The sequence below is a fragment of the Trichomycterus rosablanca genome, chromosome 12, assembly GCF_030014385.1.
Source record: "Trichomycterus rosablanca isolate fTriRos1 chromosome 12, fTriRos1.hap1, whole genome shotgun sequence".
In the NCBI taxonomy this organism is placed as follows: Eukaryota; Metazoa; Chordata; class Actinopteri; order Siluriformes; family Trichomycteridae; genus Trichomycterus; species Trichomycterus rosablanca.
The window spans coordinates 2,342,119-2,368,656 of record NC_085999.1 but is presented as its reverse complement, the minus strand read 5'-3'; the positions used below and the strand labels follow the sequence as shown (position 1 = coordinate 2,368,656).

Sequence of the window (26,538 nt, the reverse complement as noted above, 5' to 3'; positions counted from 1 at the left end):
TGTCTCAAAGCAACTTTCAGGACCAACAGACCAAAAAAAAAAACCCTGTTGAGCAAGCCGAGGGCGAATGTGGCAGGAAAAACCCCCTTAAAATTACAGGAAGAAACCTTGAGAGGAACCAGACTCAGCAGGGACCCCCGTCCTCCTTGGGTGTCACACTGTTTAGAACTGTGTGACTGTTCTTTGTGGTTAAGGGGTTGGTTGGGGGTTGTTGAGGGGTTAGCACTGTCATCTCACAGCAAGAAGGTCCTGGGTTTGATTCCCAGGTGGAGCGGTCGGGGTCCTTTCTGTGCAGAGTTTTCATGTTCTCCCCGTGTTCGTGTGGGTTTCCTCCGGGAGCTACATTGGAGCTACTAACATTGCCCTGTGTGTGTGTGGTGCCCTGTCCAGGGTGTTTCTGTGTGCCTTGTGCCATTGAGAGCTAGGATAGGCTCCAGCACCCTCTGCAACCATGATTGGGATAAGCGGCTAAGCAGCCAGTATATACATATACACAACACACACACACACACGTATGTCTTATACACGCTGGAACTCTCTCCCATGACTGGTGCAATTACAACCTCTGCTGGCTGATTGATGGTGCCTGCACTGAGACGGGGAGAGAGTGCTCTCAGGGTGTGTCTCTCCATACATTTCGCTGAGCTGTACTGCACTCGTCAAGGTGCAGGTGATAAGATGCATACGGCTGCAGCCCACATGTCGGAGGGGACGTGGGTTAGCTTCGTTCTCCTCAATCAGAGCGGAGATCGGCATCGGTGGAGAGGAAGTGTGACGCAATCGGGCAATTGGACGCGCTAAAAAGGAGAAAAAGGGGAGAAAAGACAATAGACATTGGCTGAAAACAGCAGTGAGGTAGCAGTGGGGTTTACACATGCCCTGAATAGCTTAAGGAGATATTGCACTGAAGATAGTGCACACTTTAGAAACAATAGTGCAGTCATAATAAATATAAATATGGACAGAGTAGAGTGGAACATTGTGCCGTGTTTTTAAAGGACTCCAGTTACCAGTGTAGTCTTTTATAAGAGCCAGTTGTCAGTGTGTGGTCTGGAAGTGTTCAGATCCTGTATGGCCCTGGGGTAGTCTATTTGTTCGGGATGTGATGGACATTCAGTAAAATGTTTATCCTGTCACTTCTGCTCAATAATTCAGAAATCATTTTATTTATCATTTTTGTAAATTGTACCAGGGTCATTCCTGGGATTCGGTGCCTTTTGGACCTTAAAACTTTGGTTCATTTGAAAATGAAACTCTGTTTTAATTTGTTTTTCATGTTTTATTATAAAAAGGGCGTGTTACACTTTTCCAAACTGACTTGACTTGACTTGACTTGACTTGATATATCCCATAACAGGGTGGACATGTTATGGTTGACCATATAAGACTTTTAGGATAAAATGTGGGAACAACAACATTAAAATGAGAAGTTTAATAAGCCGCTCATCTTCCACAGCTGTTTTCCCTCCAAAAATGTGAGCTCCAGGAAATGATGTCAGTATGTAAAACAGCTCTTCATTTTAAGAGACAGTAGTAAGAAATAACAGGGTGGACGGCAACCTGAGGGACGTGTGAAAAACTCTCATAATCAGCAATAAAATCAAACTCATAAAGAAAAAAAATCCAAGGTTTAGAGGGACTTAAGCAAAGCTTTTAAACAGTATTGAAAGACTATCTAAGAGATAAAAGCAGTATGTATACAGTCATTTTATTTTGGGGGGGTAGAAAACATTGTGTTTAGTATTTGAAAGTGTTCATTATTTCAGTAAGATGTTTAGAAATTGTATTGTTTAAAATGTACATAATAAAGTTTAATTCTAAAGTTTCAGTGCGTTAGACTTACGCACGGGTTCATGACCTCTCAATTTCAAGTCTGTAATTACACTTCTGTTACCGACTACAAACATTAATGTGCTCGTATTATTCGGTTCAGCAGTTTATTAAAACACAGCATTCACATTCAGATTGATACCCACAGACTACATGCTCACAACAGAGAAATGGTGTTTTGATGAGTGCAAAGTGCACTTTAAAATGAAACTCTTTTTCTTTACCTAAAATGTGGCGATTATAAAGTTTTTGGTGACTTTCATAAGACTTTAGAAGATGAAACACACATTAGAGATTCATTTAAAGCTTGTAAATGTGCACATTAGTGCTTAACACGGCAGTAATTGCTAACATTAGCAGCTTATTAGACGCGTATTTAATTATTTTACATTGTTTAATTATTATTTTAATATAAATATAATAAAAATAGTGTACGCTGATCTAACTGTGGGCGGCACGGTGGCTCAGTGTGTAGCACTGTCGCCTCACAGCAAGAAAGTCCTGGGTTCGATCCCCAGGCAGGGCGGTCCAGGTCCTTTCTGTGTGGAGTTTGCATGTTCTCCCCGTGTCTGTGTGGGTTTCCTCCGGGAGCTCGGGTTTCCTCCCACAGTCCAAAAGCATTCAGTCAGGATAATTGGAGACACTGAATTGCCCTATAGGTGAATGTGTGTGTGTATGAGTGTGTGTGTGTATGTGTGTGATTTCCCAAATAGGAGATTGGGGTTCTGTCTGTGTGGAGTTTGCATGTTCTCCCCGTGTCTGTGTGGGTTTCCTCTCACAAGTCCAAAGACATGCAGTCAGGTTAATTGGAGCTACTATAAATTGCCCACAGTGTGTGTGTGTGTGTGTGTCCTTTGATGGACTGGCAGCCTGTCTGGAAATCAGACCCACCTTGACCCTGACCAGGACAAATTGGTGGTTCAATGAATATATGAATCAATGTTTTTTAATGTATTTCATGTATATATTAATATATATATATTGCATGTTTTATGAATGTGTTGATATTTTTATGTATTTTAAGGTAATTTATACTGTATTTACTCTCTAGAACAGTGGATACAGTAGTTTGTCATACATATTTTTAAGTGTTTTGTACCAACCTTGTTGAAAAAGGTAAGTTGTGTGTGTGTGTGTGTGTGTGTGTGTGTGTGCGTGTGCATGCGAGTGTGTGTGTGTGATAAGTAAACACAGATGATCTGGTGTTTGAACGTCCTGTTGGATCTTCCTTTACCCACCCTGCAGTGCCCGGTCCCTCCTCAGTGTTTCCTCTCCTCCTTCACGAAATCTGTTTTCTCCCCCCAACAACGAGCACCGAAAGACGTAACCTAGCGAGCTTTTGTTGCAGGATGTTATAAATGAAAATTTAGCCACAGTTCCATCAGCTTTGCCAGCGTGACATAATGATGTGTGTTCCTCATTTTGTTTCTCACAATAAAGAAAGTTTTGGGTTTACTCAGCACCGCCGTGAGCCTCCGCGAGATCTAATCAACTCCAGCTAACGCGCCCACATTACCATAATGCTGCGCTCGTAGGTGGAGATTACACTATAAACTATTTTACTACTAGAAATAATCATTTTTATGGCCTGTTTTATAATTCTCTAATGTGACATGTTCAGACTATATGCAGTGAGCTTTAAACTGATAGGTGTCGTTTAGAACGTGTAGGTGGATTTCATTTAAATACAATTAAATTAGATACCTTTAGATTTTCTGTACTATCGTGTATTATTCATAAATTATCTCTGTAGCACAAGAACTTTCAAACATTTAATTAATAAGTAAACAAAGGCGTTTATTTAACCAGATATTAACAGGAAAATTCTCTGTTTGTTTTTAAGCTTTTATATAAGATATATGTTTAAGTAAGCAGAAATAGTTTTTTAAAAAGACGTCTTAAAGTCTTAATGGTCCCTTTAAACTGTTCAAAAATAGAAATTATACATTGTGAGAGTATTCTGGGTAATAAACAGTTTTAATCCAAGCCACCTGTATTATTATTATTATTATTATTATTATTAATTGTATTATTATTATTAATACTAATATTATTACTATTTTATAATTATTGTAATTATTATTATTATTATTATTATCATCATTACTGTTATAATAATAATTATTATTATTATTACTGTTATTATTATCATCATTAATACTACTATTATTATTATTATTACTATTTTATTACTATTTTATTATTATTGTAAGTACTGTTATTATTTGTATTTACATTATTAATATTACTGTCATCATTAATATTACTATTATTATTATTATTATTTATACTACTTTTATTGCTATTGTAATTAATATTATTATTACTTCAAGTACAATTATTATTTTTATTTATATTATTACTATTATCATGATTAATTTTATTATTGTTATTATTATTATCATTGACTTTATTATTGTGATTAGTAGTAGTTGTACTAGTGTTTTATTAATTTTTGTAATTAGTATTATTATTACTACTAGTGCTTTTATTATCTTTATATTATTATTATTAATACTATTCATGTTTTTATTATTATTGTCACGGTGGGGCTAAGGACTAAACAAAGACAAGACAAAGGGGGCGGACACACGCAGAGATGTAGGGCAAGATATTTATTAATGAACTAAACAAGGGAATGACAAGAGTATGGAACATGAACTAGGTACACGGACTGGGAACACAGACTGGGAACACGGACTGGGAATATAAACTAGGGATACAGACTAAACATAGGTTAGGAACATAGGCTAAACATAAGCTAGGAACATTGGCTAAACACAGGCTAGGAACACTGGCTAAACACAGGCTAGGAACACTGGCTAAACACAGGCTAGGAACACAAACTAAACATAAGCTAGGAACACTGGCTAAACACAGGCTAGGAACACTGGCTAAACACAGGCTAGGAACACTGGCTAAACACAGGCTAGGAACACTGGCTAAACGCAGGCTAGGAACACTGGCTAAACACAGGCTAGGAACACAAACTAAACATAAGCTAGGGACATTGGCTAAACACAGGCTAGGAACACTGGCTAAACACAGGCTAGGAACACTGGCTAAACACAGGCTAGGAGCACTGGCTAAACGCAGGCTAGGAACACTGGCTAAACACAGGCTAGGAACACAAACTAAACATAAGCTAGGGACATTGGCTAAACACAGGCTAGGAACACAGGCTAGGAACACAGGCTAGGAACACAGGCTAGGAACACAGGCTAGGAACACAGGCTAGGAACACAGGCTAGGAACACAGGCTAGGAACACAGGCTAGGAACACAGGCTAGGAACACAGGCTAGGAACACAGGCTAGGAACACTGGAAAATAACCACCATAAACCAAAATAACCCCTGCCAGCCTGTTCCTCAGCTCTCCTTTTTAAACTGGTCCCTGATTAGGAACAGCTGGGGCTGATTGCTCAGGGGGACCAATCAGGAGTGAGGCATGGCAGGAGTGAGTGTGCTCACGGAGAAGAGGGGCGTGGCACATAAGAGCACACCAAGGCTAGCAGTGTGACAGATGCCCCTCCCAAAGGCACTACACCTGGAGTGCCTAAAAAAAACAAAAACAAGGAGGTCCTGGGCCCTGCGGGGTAAATTTGAAGTCATTAAAAATGTCCTCAGGCAGGCATGACAAAAGTTCAGATGCGCCGTCGGTGGGTGCTGATAAAGAACCAGGAGCACCCTCTGGGGGTGCTGACTTGACAGGAGCGCCTTTGGAGACAGGAGTGCCATCGGAGGGCGCCAACTCGGGAACAGAAGCACCATCAAGGGGCGCCAACTCAGGAACAGGAGCGCCATCAGGGGGCACCAACTCAGGAACAGGAGCGCCATCGGAGGACACCAACTCGGGAACAGAAGCGCCGTCGGAGGACACCAACTCGGGAACAGAAGCGCCGTCGGAGGACACCAACTCGGGAACAGAAGCGCCGTCGGAGGACACCAACTCGGGAACAGAAGTGCCGTCGGAGGACACCAACTCGGGAACAGAAGTGCCGTCGGAGGACACCAACTCGGGAACAGAAGTGCCGTCGGAGGACACCAACTCGGGAACAGAAGTGCCGTCGGAGGACACCAACTCGGGAACAGAAGTGCCGTCGGAGGACACCAACTCGGGAACAGAAGTGCCGTCGGAGGACACCAACTCAGGAACAGGAGTGCCATCAGGGGGCACCAACTCAGGAACAGAAATCAACTGCGGTGAGCCTGGCGAAGAGGCTTCGGGAGTCAGCTGCGGTGAGCCTGGCGAAGAGGCTTCGGGAGTCAGCTGCGGTGAGCCTGGCGAAGAGGCTTCGGGAGTCAGCTGCGGTGAGCCTGGCGAAGAGGCTTCGGGAGTCAGCTGCGGTGAGCCTGGCGAAGAGGCTTCGGGAGTCAGCTGCGGTGAGCCTGGCGAAGAGGCTTCGGGAGTCAGCTGCGGTGAGCCTGGCGAAGAGGCTTCGGGAGTCAGCTGCGGTGAGCCTGGCGAAGAGGCTTCGGGAGTCAGCTGCGGTGAGCCTGGCGAAGAGGCTTCGGGAGTCAGCTGCGGTGAGCCTGGCGAAGAGGCTTCGGGAGTCAGCTGCGGTGAGCCTGGCGAAGAGGCTTCGGGAGTCAGCTGCGGTGAGCCTGGCGAAGAGGCTTCGGGAGTCAGCTGAGAGGACCCTTGAGAAGAGGCGTCCGGAGTCAGCTGTGTGGACTCTTGAGAAGAGGCGTCCGGAATCAGCTGCGTGGAGCCTGGCGAAGAGGCGTCCGGAGTCAGCTGCGTGGACCCTTGAGAAGAGGCGTCCGGAGTCAGCTGCAAAAACACTGGAGAAACGTCATTAATCAGCTGCACAAATCCTTGAGAATCTCCTTGATTCAGCTGTGAGGACTCTGGAGTGGTGTCCAAAGTCAGCTGCGAAAACACTAGAGAAACATCACTCAGTTGTGAGGACCCTGGAGAGGCGTCCGAAGTCACTTGCGAAAACACTAGAGAAACATCACTCAGCTGTGAGGACCCTGGAGAGGCGTCCGAAGTCAGCTGCAAAAATCCTTGAGAAACTCCTTGAAACAACGGTGAGGACCCTGGAGAGGCGTCTGAAGTCACTTGCGAAAACACTGGAGAAACGTCACTCAGCTGTGAGGACCCTGGAGAGGCGTCTGAAGTCACTTGCAAAAACACTGGAGAAACAGTACTCAGCTGTGAGGACCCTGGAGAGGCGTCCGAAGTCAGCTGCAAAAATCCTTGAGAAACTCCTTGAAACAACGGTGAGGACCCTGGAGAGGCGTCCGAAGTCACTTGAGAAAACACTGGAGAAACGTCATTCAGCTGCGAGGACCCTGGAGAGGCGTCCGAAGTCAGCTGCGAAAACACTAGAGAAACGTCACTCAGCTGTGAGGACCCTGGAGAGGCGTCCGGGGTTAGCTGCGAAAACACTGGAGAAACATCACTCAGCTGTGAGGACCCTGGAGAGGCGTCCGAAGTCACTTGGGAAAACACTGGAGAAACGTCATTCAGCTGTGTGGACCCTGGAGAAACTGGACTCAGCTGCGAAAACACTGGAGAGGCGTCCGAAATCAGCTGCTTGGACCCTGGATATGCGTCAGAAGTCAGCTGTTTGGACCCTGGAGAAACTGGACTCAGCTGCGAAAACACTGGAGAGGCGTCCGAAATCAGCTGCTTGGACCCTGGATATGCGTCAGAAGTCAGCTGTTTGGACCCTGGAGAAACTGGACTCAGCTGCGAAAACACTGGAGACATTGGACAGACTTGGACAGACGAACTCAGCCTAGGACTGACCCGAACTTGAGAACACGGCACTGGGGCCGGTGAACAAACAAAAAGACCCCTGGAGCCCTTGGGGTGACGACGAGAAAATTGAGCTCGCATGAGGCCCTCAAACTCTTGCACAGAGTTCAGCACTGCTCCCTTCTCAGTCCAGAGCTGCCTCGCCCATTCTCGCGCAGCACCCTTCAGCCTAGACATCATGAACATCACCTTTTGTGTTTCAGAAGGCTGCGGGTCGAGAAGGTTTTGCAGGTAGAGCTGGCTCTGAAGCAGAAAGCCCTCAACCAAAAGGTCGCTTCCATCATAGGGAGCTGGCTTGTAAAGTAAGAAGATTAGAGGAAACCTCATGGAGTCAAACTCCGGAAAATTACAAAGACTAAACATCTCGCTGTGTCCTAGAGAGGGGTTATTATGTCACGGTGGGGCTAAGGACTAAACAAAGACAAGACAAAGGGGGCGGACACACGCAGAGATGTAGGGCAAGATATTTATTAATGAACTAAACAAGGGAATGACAAGAGTATGGAACATGAACTAGGTACACGGACTGGGAACACAGACTGGGAACACGGACTGGGAATATAAACTAGGGATACAGACTAAACATAGGTTAGGAACATAGGCTAAACATAAGCTAGGAACATTGGCTAAACACAGGCTAGGAACACTGGCTAAACACAGGCTAGGAACACTGGCTAAACACAGGCTAGGAACACAAACTAAACATAAGCTAGGAACACTGGCTAAACACAGGCTAGGAACACTGGCTAAACACAGGCTAGGAACACAAACTAAACATAAGCTAGGAACACTGGCTAAACGCAGGCTAGGAACACTGGCTAAACACAGGCTAGGAACACAAACTAAACATAAGCTAGGGACATTGGCTAAACACAGGCTAGGAACACTGGCTAAACACAGGCTAGGAACACAAACTAAACATAAGCTAGGGACATTGGCTAAACACAGGCTAGGAACACTGGCTAAACGCAGGCTAGGAACACTGGCTAAACGCAGGCTAGGAACACTGGCTAAACACAGGCTAGGAACACAAACTAAACATAAGCTAGGGACATTGGCTAAACACAGGCTAGGAACACTGGCTAAACACAGGCTAGGAACACTGGCTAAACACAGGCTAGGAGCACTGGCTAAACGCAGGCTAGGAACACTGGCTAAACACAGGCTAGGAACACTGGCTAAACACAGGCTAGGAACACAAACTAAACATAAGCTAGGGACATTGGCTAAACACAGGCTAGGAACACAGGCTAGGAACACAGGCTAGGAACACAGGCTAGGAACACAGGCTAGGAACACAGGCTAGGAACACAGGCTAAGAACACAGGCTAAGAACACAGGCTAAGAACACAGGCTAGGAACACTGGAAAATAACCACCATAAACCAAAATAACCCCTGCCAGCCTGTTCCTCAGCTCTCCTTTTTAAACTGGTCCCTGATTAGGAACAGCTGGGGCTGATTGCTCAGGGGGACCAATCAGGAGTGAGGCATGGCAGGAGTGAGTGTGCTCACGGAGAAGAGGGGCGTGGCACATAAGAGCACACCAAGGCTAGCAGTGTGACAATTATTATTATTATTGTAATTACTATTATTAATTCTACAAGTACTATTATTATTTTTATTTATATTTTTACTATAATTGTCATTATTATTATTACTAATTTTATTATTATTATTATTATTATTATTAATGCTATTATTATTATTGCTATTTTATTATTATTGTAATTACTATTATTTTTAATACTAGTACTATTATTGTCATTGTTATTATCATTATTATTATTATTATTATTATTATTATTTTTATTTTCTTTCCAACTATGGCAGCGAGATTACTGTTCCATGTACTTTGTGATGGGTGCAAATAACCTGTTTATATGAGCACAGAGAAATCACCAGCCTTACTCAACCTTAATCACTAATAAGTAATTAGGAGGCCATTACAGAAATTTGTAAACCACAAACTTAATTATCTAGGTTGCTGTGTGTGTATTATTAAAGTTATATTCAGTTAATAATGTAAAAAGGTATTCAGTCACAGATAGAGAACAGTTACAGGTGTAAGGTAATAATAGTCCATTAGCTGTATAAAAGCTTAATGCCTGCCTTCTAAATTCAATTTTAAATTCATTTTAAATTCATAAATTCCAATAGTATTAGTTGAAGTATATTTTTAGTTTCTTTAATTATTAAATTTTAATTCCTCATTACCAGATTAAAAAAGGAACACACATCACTTGTTCAGTTGCAAAGAGACCTAAAAGGAATCTATAAATTTTACATTTACAAGATCCTGCAACGAAGGCGTTGTAAGCTACTCTTTCTGGGCATCGCAGGTTCCTGCAGCACCGACGTCAAGGAAAACCGCAACCTGGACAACGTCTCCTCCAAAGAGGGGACGGGCAGGCCCGAGCAGCTCCCCAACGGCAGCAGAGGAGGCGGCCGCAAACGCCCCCTGGAGGAGGGCAATAATGGTCACGCGCACTCCAAGTTCAGACCCAAGAAGCGTAAGAAAACTCCGGGGCCGGTGCTCCCCAAAAACGCCCTGATGCAGCTAAACGAAATAAAACCGGGCCTCCAGTACAAGCTTCTGTCCCAGACCGGTCCAGTCCATGCACCCGTATTCGTCATGACCGTTGAGGTGAACGGGCAGATTTTCGAGGGTTCGGGCCCCACCAAGAAGAAAGCCAAGCTAAACGCCGCTGAGAAAGCCCTGCGCTCCTTCGTGCAGTTCCCGAACGCCTCAGAGGCGCATCTGGCCATGGGGCGCACCCTCACCATCAACACAGACTTCACCTCGGACCAGGCCGATTTCCCCGACATGCTCTTCAACGGGTTCGAGACTCCGGCGCAGCACGAGGACTTCTACCTGGGCTCCAACGCCAACGGCTCCCTGAACCCGCTTGGAGAATATCCCGTTCTCCAAACGGCGGGCGCAAACAGCCTGACGCAGGCGCCCCTGCCCGCCCCCTCCACCTTCAGCACGTCCTCCAGCGGTAAGAACCCGGTCATGATCCTGAACGAACTGCGACCGGGCCTGAAGTACGAGTTTGTGTCCGAGAGCGGCGAGAGCCACGCCAAGAACTTCGTCATGTCGGTGACGGTGGATTCTCAGAACTTCGAGGGATCCGGCAGGAACAAGAAGCTGGCAAAGGCCCGCGCCGCTCAAGCCGCTCTGTCCGCTCTGTTTAACATGCAGCTGGACCAGACGCCATCCCGCCAGCCAATCCCACGAGAGGGTCTTCAGCTACACCTGCCACAGGTACGAGCCCGATAGATTCAGTACGTGTTGTGCTATTAGCTGGAGAATTTAGCTCTCACACAGTGTGACCATGATCAGGTTCACATAGATGAATGAATTAGTAAAAAGTACCGAAATTTGGAAGTTTAATTATGTTGAGTAGCTCAATCGAGGGCAGATCAACTGGGAACATGGATTCAAACTTTGTCTATGGTCAGATATGTTGTTGAACCCTTTCACATGGGTTCCTTCCAGGTCCTCTCAAAACTTGTTGAAAAATTGTTTTCCATGTAAATGGCAAGATATAGATTTTTGGTTGTTAAATCTAACCATTAAAAGAAAAAAAAATTAAGTGACTTTTTCACTTACTAAGTGTTAATGATCCCTTTAAACTGTTCAGAAGTAGAAAGTTATTAAGTTATACATTGTGAGAGTATTCTGGTTAATCAACAGTTTAATCCAACTATTATTATTATTATTAGTAGTAGTAGTATTAGTATTAATTATTACTATTATTATTAATTATAATCATCATTATTATTAGTAGTAGTATTAGTATTAGTAGTATTATTATTAATTATTACTATTATTATTATCATCATCATCATCATTATTATTATTATTAGTAGTAGTAGTATTAGTATTAATTATTGCTATTATTATTAATTATCATCATTATTATTACTTTTATTATTATTATTATTATTAATTATTATCATCATCATTATTATTATTATTACTATTGTTATTACTACTGGTACGATTACTGTCTTGATTAGTATTAATAATATTATATTAGTACTATTATTGTTGTAATTATTATTATTACTGTTATTATTATTATTATTTATACTCTTATTTTTATTACTATTGTTATTATCTTTATTAATATTCATATTATTATAATATTACTTTTATTGTTATTATTATTATTATCAGTATTATTAGTAGTAGAAGTAGTGTAGTATTACTATTATTATTAATATTATTATTATAGTTTATACTATTGTTATTAGTATTATTAATAATATTAATATATTATCACTATTATTGACATTACTTTTATATCATCATTATTAGTAGTAGTAGTAGTAGTACAAGTATTATATTATTATTATTAGTATTAGTATTATTATTTTTATTATTAGTATTACTATTATTGTCTTTATTATTATTATCATTATTATTATTATAAGTAGTAGTAGTAGTAGTATTTGTATTATTGTTGTTGTTGTTTATACTATTCTTTATACTATTATTATTACTACTAGCACTAATATTATCTTCATTATTATTATTATTATTATCATCATTATTTTTAGTAGCAGTACTAGTATTTTATTATAAGCCTAACAGATTCAGTATGGTTGCGTTACAAGAAGCTGGAGAATTCATCTCTCACACAGTGTGACCATGATCAGGTTGATGTATTAATTAATAAAAAGTACCAAAATTTGGAAGTTCAACCAAGTTGGGTAAGCCAACAGAGGGCAGAAGGTGGTGTAGGTGCTACACATCACCAGGATCCTTGGGGACGTGTGTTCATGTGGGTTCCTTCAGGTCCTCGCGAAATGTGTTGAAGGTGGATGGATTGTTGGCTCGTGATGGATTAACACCCACGCCATCGCTCGGTGTTTCTGAGTGGCTCCTGATGCAGTGCCACCCTGATCAGAAATAATTCATTAATCACAAAAAAGTTTCCCTGTAATTTCCATGATATAGATTTTTTTGGTTGGTTAAATCTACCTTTTTTTAACTGTGATCCCGTTCTTCATCGATCAGCCCGGTAGATAAAGTTTATAAGCATATCAGACGTCTTCAGATTAACGGACTGATTCAGAGAACAGAATCAATCCGTCGCCTCTCAGTCAGATGTGATAAACGCCGCTGAAGTCAGCGCAGACTTGTTACAGATAAGTCGTCTGCCTCCGCCTTTTGTGATGCGATTGATTCTCCAACACGTCGCCGTCAGGAAGCCGAAATGAAATTGAGATGTATGATAAACGGCGGCGACATAAAACGCACGGAAGAAACGAAGTCCCGCGTGTTTATGGAATAAAAAAACGAGCGTTTACACTTTTCCTCAACCTTTTGTTAATCCTGCTTTCAGATAAGACCGGGGAAACGAAACCGGCCCAATCTTAATTAACATCTCCCTCTGAACCGTGTCAAAACAAGAGCGTTTAGGCACGGCCCGCCTGCTGCCCGTCTGCTGAAGAGCCGGCTGTCTGGATCGAGCTCCGCTCCTGGCGTTGATGCCTCGTGGGTCGCTCGTGTGTCTGACAGGCATTGAGCCGGAAACCTGAAGCCCCGGATTTAACGTGTCATCAGGGCCGAGTTTGGGGTCGGGGTGTGTACATTTGTTTTAGATAAAATAGGATGACGGGCACAAGGAGGACGTGCTGTGTCTCTCGTTAAGCTTGTTAAACTGGTCGTGATATAAATGATGGTCCATCAAAATGGAAAAAATTAAGTGGGCATAAAGTGGGCGCTGGTAGCTGGTAACCGGTAACCCAGGTTGCCGCTGACCTTTTCAAAGCTCCTCCAATGAGACGAACTGTTTGATACGACGTGGTAAAAGCAACTCAGGCCGCACGAACGACGCTTAACGTGACTTATTGTAGTAAAACAGCGAGTGAGGAATGTGATTAGTGGAGGAACTTATGAGCAGTAATAATGAAGAGAAGTTTAGTGCTCCTGTCTCCTTCTTTTACTACATTAAACCACGTTAAGCTTTATTTTGAACCAGAAGCGTTTTAGACTCTGGGAGAAGCTGATTCTGATTCTCACCATTTCTCAGAAGCTGGAGCTGTAACACAAGTTTAAAAGTGAAACAGGGAGGAAAATCCAGATAAACACAGATACAGTGCCTTGCAAAAGTATTCGGCCCCCTTGAACTTTTCAACCTTTTGCCACATTTCAGGCTTCAAACATAACGATATGAAATTGTAATTTTTTGTGAAGAATCAACAAGTGGGACACAATGGTGAAGTGGAACGAAATTTATTGGATATTTTAAACTTTTTTCAAAAATAAAAAACTTAAAAGTGGGGCGTGCAATATTATTCGGCCCCCTTGCGTTAATACTTTGTAGCGCCACCTTTTGCTGCGATTACAGCTGCAAGTCGCTTGGGGTATGTCTCTATCAGTTTTGCACATCGAGAGACTGAAATTTTTGCCCATTATTCCTTGCAAAACAGCTCGAGCTCAGTGAGGTTGCATGGAGAGCGTTTGTGAACAGCAGTTTTCAGCTCTTTCCACAGATTCTCGATGGGATTCAGGTCTGGACTTTGACTTGGCCATTCTAACACCTGGATACGTTTATTTGTGAACCATTCCATTGTAGATTTTGCTTTATGTTTTGGATCATTGTCTTGTTGGAAGATAAATCTCCGTCCCAGTCTCAGGTCTTTTGCAGACTGCAACAGGTTTTCTTCCAGAATGGTCCTGTATTTGGCTCCATCCATCTTCCCATCAATTTTAACCATCTTCCCTGTCCCTGCTGAAGAAAAGCAGGCCCAAACAATGATGCTGCCACCACCATGTTTGACAGTGGGGATGGTGTGTTCAGGGTGATGAGCTGTGTTGCTTTTACGCCAAACATAACGTTTTGCATTGTGGCCAAAAAGTTCGATTTTGGTTTCATCTGACCAGAGCACCTTCTTCCACATGTTTGGTGTGTCTCCCAGGTGACTTTTAATGGATATCTTTGAGAAATGGCTTTCTTCTTGCCACTCTTCCATAAAGGCCAGATTTGTGCAGTGTACGACTGATTGTGTCCTATGGACAGAGTCTCCCACCTCAGCTGTAGATCTCTGCAGTTCATTCAGAGTGATCATGGGCCTCTTGGCTGCATCTCTGATCAGTCTTCTCCTTGTTTGAGCTGAAAGTTTAGAGGGACGGCCGGGTCTTGGTAGATTTGCAGTGGTCTGATACTCCTTCCATTTCAATATGATCGCTTGCACAGTGCTCCTTGAGATGTTTAAAGCTTGGGAAATCTTTTTGTATCCAAATCCGGCTTTAAACTTCTCCACAACGGTATCTCGGACCTGCCTGGTGTGTTCCTTGGTCTTCATGATGCTCTCTGCGCTTTAAACAGAACTCTGAGACTATCACAGAGCAGGTGCATTTATACGGAGACTTGATTACACACAGGTGGATTCTATTTATCACCATCAGTCATTTAGGTCAACATTGGATCATTCAGAGATCCTCACTGAACTTCTGGAGTGAGTTTGCTGCACTGAAAGTAAAGGGGCCGAATAATATTGCACGCCCCACTTTTCAGTTTTTTATTTCTAAAAAAAGTTTAAAATATCCAATAAATTTCGTTCCACTTCACGATTGTGTCCCACTTGTTGTTGATTCTTCACAAAAAATTACAATTTCATATCGTTATGTTTGAAGCCTGAAATGTGGCAAAAGGTTGAAAAGTTCAAGGGGGCCAAATACTTTTGCAAGGCACTGTACATGTGGAGCTGTAAAACTGGATCTGACGCTTATTCCACACGAATACAGATTCAGATTATATTCTCACTTTGCACCGTTCAAGTCGTGAGCGAAGCGCAAAACTGCGGACAGGATCAAATTATTAAGCACATTGACAACATTAAGCTTTAAAATCTTTCTATGCAAACTCAATTCCAAAACAGTTGGGACAGCAGGTAAAGTGCAAATAATCCAAGTACTTATTAAGTACAAAAATATACATTTTTACCTTATTTATGAGCAATGTTTATTATTGTAAATATATAAAAATATTTATGACATCATAATTGGATATACACCGATCAGCCATAACATTAAAACCACCTCCTTGTTTCTACACTCACTGTCCATTTTATCAGCTCCACTTACCATATTGAAGCACTTTGTAGTTCTACAATTACTGACTGTAGTCCATCTGTTTCTCTACATACTTTTTTAACCTGCTTTCACCCTGTTCTTCAATGGTCAGGACCCCTACAGGACCACCACAGAGCAGGTATAATTTAGGTGGTGGATCATTCTCAGCACTGCAGTGACACTGACATGGTGGTGGTGTGTTAGTGTGTGTTGTGCTGGTATGAGTGGATCAGACACAGCCGTGCTGCTGGAGTTTTTAAATACTGTGTTCACTCACTGTCCACTCTATTAGACACTCCTACCTAGTTGGTCCACCTTGTAGATGTAAAGTCAGAGACGATCGCTCATCTATTGCTGCTGTTTGAGTCGCTCATCTTCTAGACCTTCATCAGTGGTCACAGGACGCTTTTTTGGTTGGTGGACTATTCTCAGTCCAGCAGTGACAGTGAGGTGTTTCAAAACTGCAGCAGCGCTGCTGTGTCTGATCCACTCATACCAGCACAACACACACTAACACACCACCACCATGTCAGTGTCACTGCAGTGCTGAAAATCATCCACCACCTAAATAATACCTGCTCTCTGGTGGTCCTGTGGGAGTCCTGACCATTGAAGAACAGCATGAAAGGGGGGTAACAAAGCATGCAGAGAAACAGATGGACTACAGTCAGTAATTGTAGAACTACAACGTGCTTCTATATGGTAAGTGGAGCTGATAAAATGGACAGTGAGAGTAGAAACAAGGAGGTGGTTTTAATGTTATGGCTGATGCATGACTGCAAGAAATTTGAGGATTTTTAAGGATTTTTCATCTCCAATCTTTAACATGATTATTAGATTTTAACACCTGGATAAATCATTGTGTGTAAAGAGCAAGTCCAAAAAACATGATGATTCTGTAATGAATAACTCACGTGGGTTCTGGACGACTCCTAAAAACCTTCGACAGTCAACACAGATAATTTCTGCATTTACAAATGCATTAAAGACGCTGCCTAGCAGAAGCCATTTATCAGTAGCTTCTCTGTGCCCACGCTCATCTGAAACTGACTGATGTGGTGTGAAAACGTGCACTGACGTCTGAGTAGAGATCAGATTGTGTTTGTGAATAATGGATGTTGTGTTAAATGTGGTCAAAGAGGAAAAGAAGCATCGATTTGTTTTTATTTAACAAAACGAAGCTCAAAAGTGACTGAGCGGCACAGTTGTAGCCTAGTGGTTAAGATACTGGACTAGTAATCAAAAAGTCGCTGGTTTAAGCCCCACCACAGCTGCCAGGTTGCCGCTGCTGGACCCTTGAGCAAGGCCCTTATCCCTCAATTGCTTTGGATAAAAGCGTCTGCTAAATGCTGAAAATGTAAATGTAAAGATGTTGAGACTCGAACCCGGGTCTCAGCGGTGGTGGGCTGGGATAGTAAGTTGGTGCGTCACCTAATCACCCAATGTGTGTTGGCTTTAATCTTTCCTGCATGTCCGTCTTCCCCGCTCGTGTGCCGCTGTGATACGGTAGCCCCGTGGCCTCCGGTGAACGATGCCAGTTTTTAAAATCTATACAAATCTGAGTGATGCTGATATGCGCGCTCGGTTGCCAGGTCGAACCGTTCCGTCTGTTCTGAAGGGTTTTTATTCTGTTCCGTAACACAGCCAGTCGCCCCTCTCCCGCACGCCGAGCTCCCATTAGCCGTCGGCCGCTGAGTGATTCTGAAGTGCTGGGGAAGCGCTGTTCAACTAATGTCTCTAATTTGTGCCCATTCATCCGGCGACTTCTCTCTGGCATAATCATTTTCCACCGTATTAGTGGAGGAGAATGGGCTATGAGACAAAATATACTGTCAGGAGGGAAGAAAATACCAGAAGTAAAGAGTGAAAGTGCAATATTTCAGTAACGTAAGGTGAAACTGAGGTCCTCTTACAGCGAGTCTCGCAGAGTCAGTCGTGATGCAATAACAGCATCAATATCAACACGTCTGGAATAACATGTGACAGGAATTTGGCTTATTAGGGTAAAACAAATGCCGAATACAATCTATAAGCCAGGGCACCTAGAATCTCAGCTCTTCTACCGGTCGGCTGGGCGCCTTCTAGCGGGCACAATAAGCAGTGCCTGCAGCAGACAAATTTAGCCACCAGTCTGCTGTGTGGGAAAAGACCGGACTAATACCTGGGTGGGGTCTACAAAGGCTGTGCCATGACCCTGGTTAGCAGCCCAAGACGCCTGTACAGAAGTAGAGAAGCGTGGAGATTGGTGCACAGCTCTCCATGCGCAATATTTGGCGAATGCACCAAAGTGCGGGCGAATAAGAAGGGGGTCGAGGGACTGCGCATGCGTCAGAGGGGGCGTGGGGCAGGCATATATTTTCGGAGGCGATCAGGGATCCCCAGCAGCGGAAGACTTCCAAATAATATCTTTGCAGACTCAAATAATGTGACTCTGCAGACTAAGCAGTGCTCTCAGGTTCTGCTATCAGCCGGTCGGGCGGCTACACAGACACACGATTGGCGGTGTGTCTGGTTTAACGGTTGAAATTGAACAGCTGGCATTTATATGGCGAGCTCAAACGTAGATCTTATATGGCATGACTTGGTAAGCAGGTCAATAAAGAGCTGTATGACCGTTGCTCAGTGATCCATCTCAGTGTTCTTTACACAGATACTTCTGCTAACCAGATCTGTGTCGTTTGTCAGGTTTTGGCGGACGCCGTCTCTCGTCTCGTGGTGGACAAATTCAGCGAGCTGACGGACAACTTCACGTCCCCTCATGCTCGGAGGAAAGTGCTGGCTGGAGTGGTCATGACAACAGGTCAGTCTTAGCACAGATATTTACCCGAATCACAACACGAATTTATTTTATCTGACGGTTCTTAATAAGTGTTTTTCCTGCTATTATTTTTTGCTTTGATATCAATGGCATCACTTTTTATTTCGACTGCTCTTGTATTTAAACATCGCCACAGTGGATCTCACAGCAGCCTGAATTTAAGACATGAAACAGTTTTTACACCGGATGCTTTTCCTGACGCAACCCTCCTATTCCTGTCCGAGCTCGGGACCTGCACTGAGAGCGCAATGACAAGTGCCATAGCTACGATGGTGTATTAGGGCTACTGTAAAAAAAAAAATTTAAGTTTTAAGAACAAAAGTCAAAATGATTATGAGAATAAAGTCGAAATATTATGACTAAAGAGTGTGCAGTTGTCGTAGGCCTGTCAGTTCAGAGATGCACGGGTCTCAGTACCTGGATCGGTCTCCACTGCGCGTTACTGTGGCATGACATGACGACTAAACCCGTCAATGCAACCATTTGTAGCGATGCCATACAGCTGTAGTTTATCGTACGAGTCCATAAGGCTCTGTTGAAGTACTGGCGACGATGCCGAGCGCACCGGTGGCGCACGTTCTTCTAAATAAACACTGTTTATTACAAAGCCGTTTCAGCGTCCTTACACTAATAACACGCTGGTGCTGATGTGCCAGGAGAAGGTATAACTACCAAATTTTTTTTGCAGTGGCCCTAATACGCCGTCGTACATAACACATCTAGCAGTGTGTCTATCTGTGTTTATCTGGATTTTCCTCCCTGTTTCACTTTTAAACTTGTGTTACAGCTCCAGCTTCTGAGAAATGGTGAGAATCAGAATCAGCTTCTCCCAGAGTCTAAAACTCTTCTGGTTGAAAATAAAGCTTAACGTGGTTTAATGTAGTAAAAGAAGGAGACAGGAGCACTAAACTTCTCTTCATTATTACTGCTCATAAGTTCCTCCACTAATCACATTCCTCACTTGCTGTTTTACTACAATGTCACGTCACTTTTACCGTCTCATATCAAACAGTTTGTCTCATTGGAGGAGCTTTGAAAGGGTCAGCAAACTGGGTCAAAGTTTAATTAGGTGCGCTTCCCTGTGTGGTCTAAGTGCAGGTCCCAAGCCCGGATAAAAGAGACTGCCGAATTGGATCAGCTGTGGCGACCCTTTATAAAAATGCATGAAAATACAGCAGGGGTGATATGGGTGTTAGATAACTTTGTTCCCTAAATCAGGCACTGATGTGAAGGAGGCTCAGGTGATCTGTGTCTCCACCGGAACCAAGTGCATAAACGGCGAATACATGAGCGACCGCGGCCTGGCGCTGAACGACTGCCACGCCGAGATCATCGCTCGCCGCTCCCTCCTCCGATACCTGTACATGCAGCTGGAACATTTCCTCAGGTCAGAGTCCCAAACGCACGTCGTATTTAGAATAAACGTTCAGGTTCTTTAAAGGGTTTAAAGGAAAATTCTCTTTCCACAAACAGCAACGGCAAAGAGGAGCACGAGAAATCCATCTTCACTCAGTGTGATAAACACGGCTACCGACTGAAGGACAACGTCCAGTTTCACCTGTACATCAGCACGTCGCCGTGTGGAGACGCTCGGATCTTCTCCCCCCACGAGGCGGGCGTCGAAGGTTAGTGCGATTTAGATTCATTAGGACACTTATGCACAGTGAAGGGACACAAGCTGCTTTCAGAGTATACATCCATTGCTAGTTTACACCTAACGCCTGTCCACTTTGTTCTTTTAGTTATAAAAAAAATCATAAACATTAAAATATATGGAGAAAAATGGGGGTAAACACTCTTTTATAAAGAAAAACTATATTGGCGCTCGGGTGGCACATCAGTGTTGAGCTCTGGAGCTCTTGAGTTCAAATCTCAGCTCTGCTATCAGCCGGCCGGGCGCCTACGCAGACACACGATTGGCTTTGTGTCTGAACAGCGTTTCCTCATAACTGCTGCAGTTACGACCCCTGCTGGCTGATCGATGGTGCTGCACAGAGATGGGGGATAACGGAGGTCGGTGCGTGACTCTCTGTGCACGATACGGATCTCCGTATGATATGAACCGGTCCGGGTCCTTTCTGTGTGCAGTTTGCATGTTCTCCCCGTGTCTGTGTGGGTTTCCTCCGGGAGCTCCGGTTTCCTCCCACAGTGCAAACACGTTAAAGGGGGGGATGTAGTGGCCGAACAGCAAAGCCTCATGGAGGTGCACTTTATAGTGTGGTCTAAGTGCAGGTCCCAAGCCCAGGTAAACATTACTGGCTTAATTGTGTGAAATTGGATCAGCTCTGGCAACCCATAAAAAAAAAATACAGGCCAAATAAGCAGCCAACTAAGTAGACACAGCGTTAAATTGATCACAACCCAGCGCAGTGTAAATTTTAGAAGTAATATATCGAGATTATAGGGAAACCCTTGGTGGAACGGATGAACGTACTGTTTGGTACCATTTATGACGTGGCTACAGCAGCATCAAACCTGCATAAACCTGCATAACAGCATTAATACTGTGTTCTCTAATGCAGTGTTTATAAATGAGTGTTCAGTCCAGTGTGATCGGCCCGTGCCGGTGTTTACACGACCCCGCTCTCACACCGTATGGATGTAACGTGGCTAATTCTGATCTCTCTTCGTCCTCACGCTGGATCTCAGCCGTCTGAAATTAAATATTCCAAAAAAATGCTTTAGAAATTAATCATCAGGTGGAATAATTGAATAGGTTTAAGCGTGTGATGTTTTCCCCCTGTGATCAGTGTCGTTTAATTAGAATCTCGTTCAACTGTCTGCGTCCTGAAAACAAATTTCGACAGTTTTTTAATTAGCCGCCGTCGTCTCTGGGTCTGATTAATTCTGCTCTGTAAGCGTCGTGTGTGAACTACGGCGTGTTCGACTCTGAGATGCACGATTACTCTGACCGGCGTTATTGAACAACACGGAGAGCGACAGTTATTTTATAAAATAGTTTGTGTCCTGTAGAAAACATGTCATGTGTAGGTAGACCTGTCACAGATTTAATATAATCTACCGTTTAAGCTCATTCTGGTTAAATAAATACTATGTCTGCAATAATTTGGTTACGTTTGGGGCGCTCGGGTGGCACAGTGCTAAAGTAAGCGAGGCCACTACTGTTGAGATTTGGGGATTCAGGGTTTGAATCTCAGCTGAGCTTTCAGCCGGTCGGGCATCTGCATGGGTTGGCAGGTGGTGACCCCTAAATATGGGAGCAGCCAAAAAATATATGTAATTTCTTTATAAGTATTTATTATTATTATTATTATTATTATTATTATTTCTTGCATATATATATATATACACATTAATTAGTTATACATTGCATTACTAGTTATACATTATATTATTATTAATATTCTTTCTTGTATACAGTGTTTATTTCTTATTTATTTAAGTATTATTAGTATATTATTATTATTATTTCTTGCATATACACATTAAATAGTTATACATTATATTATGATTATGATTATGATTATTTTCTTTTATATATATTTATATATACTGTATATATATATATATACAGTATATATTTATATAGTGTTTATTTCTTATTTACTGAAGTACTTATTATTATTTTTCTTGTATATACTTATATATAGTGTTTATACTACAGTATTATATATAGTGTTTTTACTATAATAGTGTTATACTATTTGTATATATAGTGTTTATATCTTGTTTAAGTGTTTATTATTATTATTATTATTATGTCATATATATATATATATATATATATATATATATATATATATATATATATAGTGTTTATTTCTTATTTACTTAAGTATTTATTTATTTAAGTATTTATTATTATGTCTTGTATATAGAGAGTTTATTTCTTATTTACTTAAATTTATTTAAGTATTTACTATTATTTCTTATTAAAATTTATCATATGCCATCATTATTGTCCAGGCCTTTAAAATTTGGATAAACTTGGATCTATAATTTCTACTTCTTGTCAGTGTATTTTCACGTTGCATTTGTACAACCCTGTGCAAAAGTTTTGGACTATTTGGAAAATGTTTGTCAACGTTTTGTTAACTTTTTTTTAAGTAAAACTCTCTACAGAGAACAAACGTCTGCATTTTATTTAGAAAATCCAGTCCCATCTCCAGGATGATTAAATAGATTTAGAGTTTTATAAACTGTAAAGTTCTACTTCACAATTTCACACAGTATGCAAAAATTGTTTTGCATATTTATTTATTGATTGTCTCAGCAACTTCTCGTTCATTATAAGTGAATTTTAGAGAAGAGAAATGTGTCAGCTCCTGCCTGTTTTATAGTTACACATCCTACAACTGCAGTAAATAATAATCAGGTTAAAAAATGCTGAACTGTGGTTTCAATAGACTGAATGATAATTAATAATGATTAATAATCGTACCACTGGTTGATACTCCTGGTTGATACTAAGCTTTTTCCTCATTTCGTTTCAGATCAGGGAGACCGACACCCGAACAGAAAGGCTCGGGGTCAGCTGAGGACTAAGATTGAGTCGGGCGAGGGAACCATCCCAGTGCGCTCCAACAACACCATCCAGACGTGGGACGGGGTTCTACAGGGGGAGAGACTCCTCACCATGTCGTGCAGTGACAAGATCGCCAGGTAATGCAGAACTAAAACCGACAGCAGCACCACAGCACTACTAGGAATCATAAAATAATGGAGATGGAGTAAAACATACACGACCACGGGGCCACAGAGTCTTTATTAATAAAAGAAATACAAATATAACCGAGCTCCTGATTACTAACAATTCCACTTCCTGTTTGATGATCTATCGTCCACAGTGTCGTGATTTCACCTCCTTAGTTTAGAATCCTAACGGAAAGTTTATTAAACTTCTTTCAATTAAACATACCCACTTCCCTCTAAACTCTCAGAGCACCTGAAATCTTCTGCGCTCAGAGTCTAGTTTTAGTTTCTCTGGAGACGCCGCGTTTATCCAAAAACTAGGGAACGTTAATGTAGGTGAGACGTTAATGTTTTGAGTCGGGGGGGGGGGGGAGAGAAGACGGGGAGAGTTTTGGATCTGTTTTAGGCGAGAGCGCCACCCAGAGGCCAAACAGTTCAAACAGTTTATTTAAAACCTGATTAATAGCGGCACGACTTTAATTTTATTTCTAAAATACCTCATGAGCCGGAACCTTGGCGTAGATTTTGCAGGATTGGAACACTGTTCAGGTCACTGGCTGCTAAGTCGTTCAGGGTCGTTCAGGTACTGGACTATTGATCGGAAGCTCGACGGTTCAAGACCCTTAAGACCCCAGAGGCTGGGATTATTTCCTCTCTTAGCTATAAATCACTTTGGGTAAAAGGGTTTGCCAAATTGGGTTCAGTTTACAAGTGTACCAAACTAAACGGGGTCGATCCGTCCGTAAACGTTGATTTGGGGTCAATTTTACACTCACCCGGCCACCGACAGCACCACTGAGATTAGTGTAACAGACCGTCTAGCGCAGGGGTGTCAAACTCATTTTCACCGAGGGCCACATCTGCATTATTGTGGCCCTCAAAGAGCCGATTGTAACGTATCCTGCTGTGATTGCAGTCTGTCTTTTAATTCTTGGACAATTTGTTGTTTTTCTTGGAGGCTAAATTCTGCCAAATTTATCCTATATATTTATAACGTATATCTACATTTATATTGTCCTCCTTTACCACAGACGCGGCCTCATAACACGAGAGACGTACCGCTTTCTCTTCCTGAAGCACAAACTTGTTTTCACTTTCCGTTATTTATTAAATTTCCTCCTTCTGCTTCAACTTTCTCTTCTTGTACATTTTGGGATTAATTATAAATATTTCTCAACATCATCTAATAGCGGGATCACTTTGCGGGTCACAAAAATCGGCATGCATTGTGGGAGATGCAGTTTATGTAGGATTTTACAGTGTATTTTAAGACAATCGTTCTGCCCTCGCTAAGAGTTTTTCTCAGCTAGACAGCTTCCCAACTGTGTGATACATTGTGTGCATCAGAATGGAGTAAAACTACAAAATACAAACAATAAAACAGTAAAATCGTAATACAGTACAAGTACTGGCACATAGCTATAGTCGTGTTACATCTAGTACAATATGAAATTTAACCAAACGTAAAATAGCGAGTTAGCATTGTGTGTAAAAATACTAATTGCTATAGTAACGCTAACAACCGTATTTAATTACGGAATTATGGTAAATTCATAACTGAAACGCTGTAACATACATAATAACATACAAACAACTGAGAATATAAACGTCTACGACTTACACCCAATGCTTCTGTATCGGATTGTAAGAGAATTAACATCTATTTATTATTGTTTACGTTTTTAGCCGCTAAAACGTAAGAGTGACACGGCTTCTTAGCGAAGTCAAAGTTAGTTGGCATGACTACGATGTCAACGGTTGCCGCTTAAATGCGCCGGTGTCCCGTTAAATTATAAGTGCGTCTCTGTAACGACTCAAACCATCACAACAATCGTACGTCTTTTAAGCTCTCGCGGGCCACATCAAATGACGTGGCGGGCCGGATTTGAGTTTGACACATCTGGTCTAGCGTGACAGACCGCCGCACCACTCGAGCGCCTGCTTGCTCGGGTTTGAAAGCGTAACTGCATGTGTGTGTTTAATCTGTAAAGAGAATACCACAATAAGGGGTTAAATAAGGAGTAATGGGGTGTCTGCTCAACAATCACTGACACCGGCTTTTAGCGCTCACAGATTCAGGGCTTAATTCAGGCCGTGTGTGTGTGTGTGTGTGTGTGTGTGTGTTTATTCCTGTGTCAGTCAAAAGCCTTCAAAGTGAAAAGCTTTTCCAGCACTTTCCTCTCTGAACTTATCACCACCGCAGTGACGTTCTGACACACGCTTCAAAACGTGGGTCTGTAATGACACGCCGCCGGCCGGGACGGAGGAAAAATCACACCGTGACATTTTGTTAGTCCTGTTTTCACACAATAACGTTACAACACAAAGCAAAACATCAAAATAAATCACAGTTCCTGCAGTGATTATTGATTGATTAATTACCAATCGATTCAGTATTGATCTTTAAAGGGAAATTTCAGGGTCTAACACATCATTGTGGTGCAAAATAGACTAAAGGTGTGAAATAAAAATACATACAATTAAAATGTAATGAAAATATAAAGAAACGAAAACTGAATGGTGCACTTTGAATGGTGTGTGATTTGTGCATTGTGTGTTTACTGTGTTTTAGTCCTCGTGTCTGGACCCTTTTTAAATTCTAAATAAATTTTAATTATAATTTGTGCTCCTGCTGGTTCCTGCTTTTGTGCAGATTGTTCCAAACCCCCTTTTGTGCTCCCAAAACCCAGGTGGGTACCATCAGTCCCTGTATGACTCTGCTTTACACAGGACTGATTGGGTTCTTTGTGTTTGGATTTAATTAAATATAAATAAATAAATTTACTCGTAATCACCGAGAATGACCAGCCAGGTAAAATAGAGCTTCCTGTTTACATTAAAAATCTAATTCATTAGAAATCACACTCCTGAGAAGAGGGCGTGTCTAAATTCTTAGATCCCTTAAAATGCTCCTACTGAGGCGCCTTAATTAAGCTGATCAGATAGGGAGCAGGGAGCAGGGCGGGTCACTAGGATTTCAGACAGACATATGGCTGGGTATACAACAGGTACAGTTGGCTGTGTATGAGGGAGGGAGGTCACCAGGCTTCCTCAGGTCGAGGTGCCGGTCTCTCTGTATGCAGTATGACTCTTTGTGAGACTCTGACGGGTGAAAAGAAGCGGCCTGCAACTACAGGCATGTCAAAAGTGCTGCGTGATGGTCTGTAGCTTTACTCGGTCAGGACGGGGGTGCTCCAGGCATCTGTCTGTGGATCTTCACACTTAAATTGTGTTGGGGCATAGATCAGGGCGAGGATATAAAGCAATAACAGAGGTTTTGAGTGTTCACAGGTCCACATTCGCCTTGATCATTTTTTAAATGAAAGAAGCTTGGCTCAACCTTAGATGCCCCTAGTTGCCCCTAGTCAGGAATGGATGGC

The 26,538-nt window shown here is 42.3% G+C and overlaps 1 protein-coding gene across 4 annotated transcripts in view; it reads left to right on the top strand.

Moving 5' to 3' along the window:
• The window catches only part of adarb1b (adenosine deaminase RNA specific B1b), a 155,188-nt gene that overhangs the window by 113,600 nt on the left and 15,050 nt on the right, over window positions 1–26,538 (top strand). For all 4 annotated transcript variants that reach the window (XM_063005424.1, XM_063005426.1, XM_063005425.1 and 1 more), the window contains 5 exons: window positions 9,938–10,863; window positions 18,373–18,487; window positions 19,724–19,892; window positions 19,979–20,130; window positions 22,960–23,128. In XM_063005424.1, the coding sequence (XP_062861494.1) occupies window positions 9,938–10,863; window positions 18,373–18,487; window positions 19,724–19,892; window positions 19,979–20,130; window positions 22,960–23,128 (1,531 nt within the window). The remainder of the gene's footprint in view (window positions 1–9,937; window positions 10,864–18,372; window positions 18,488–19,723; window positions 19,893–19,978; window positions 20,131–22,959; window positions 23,129–26,538) is intronic.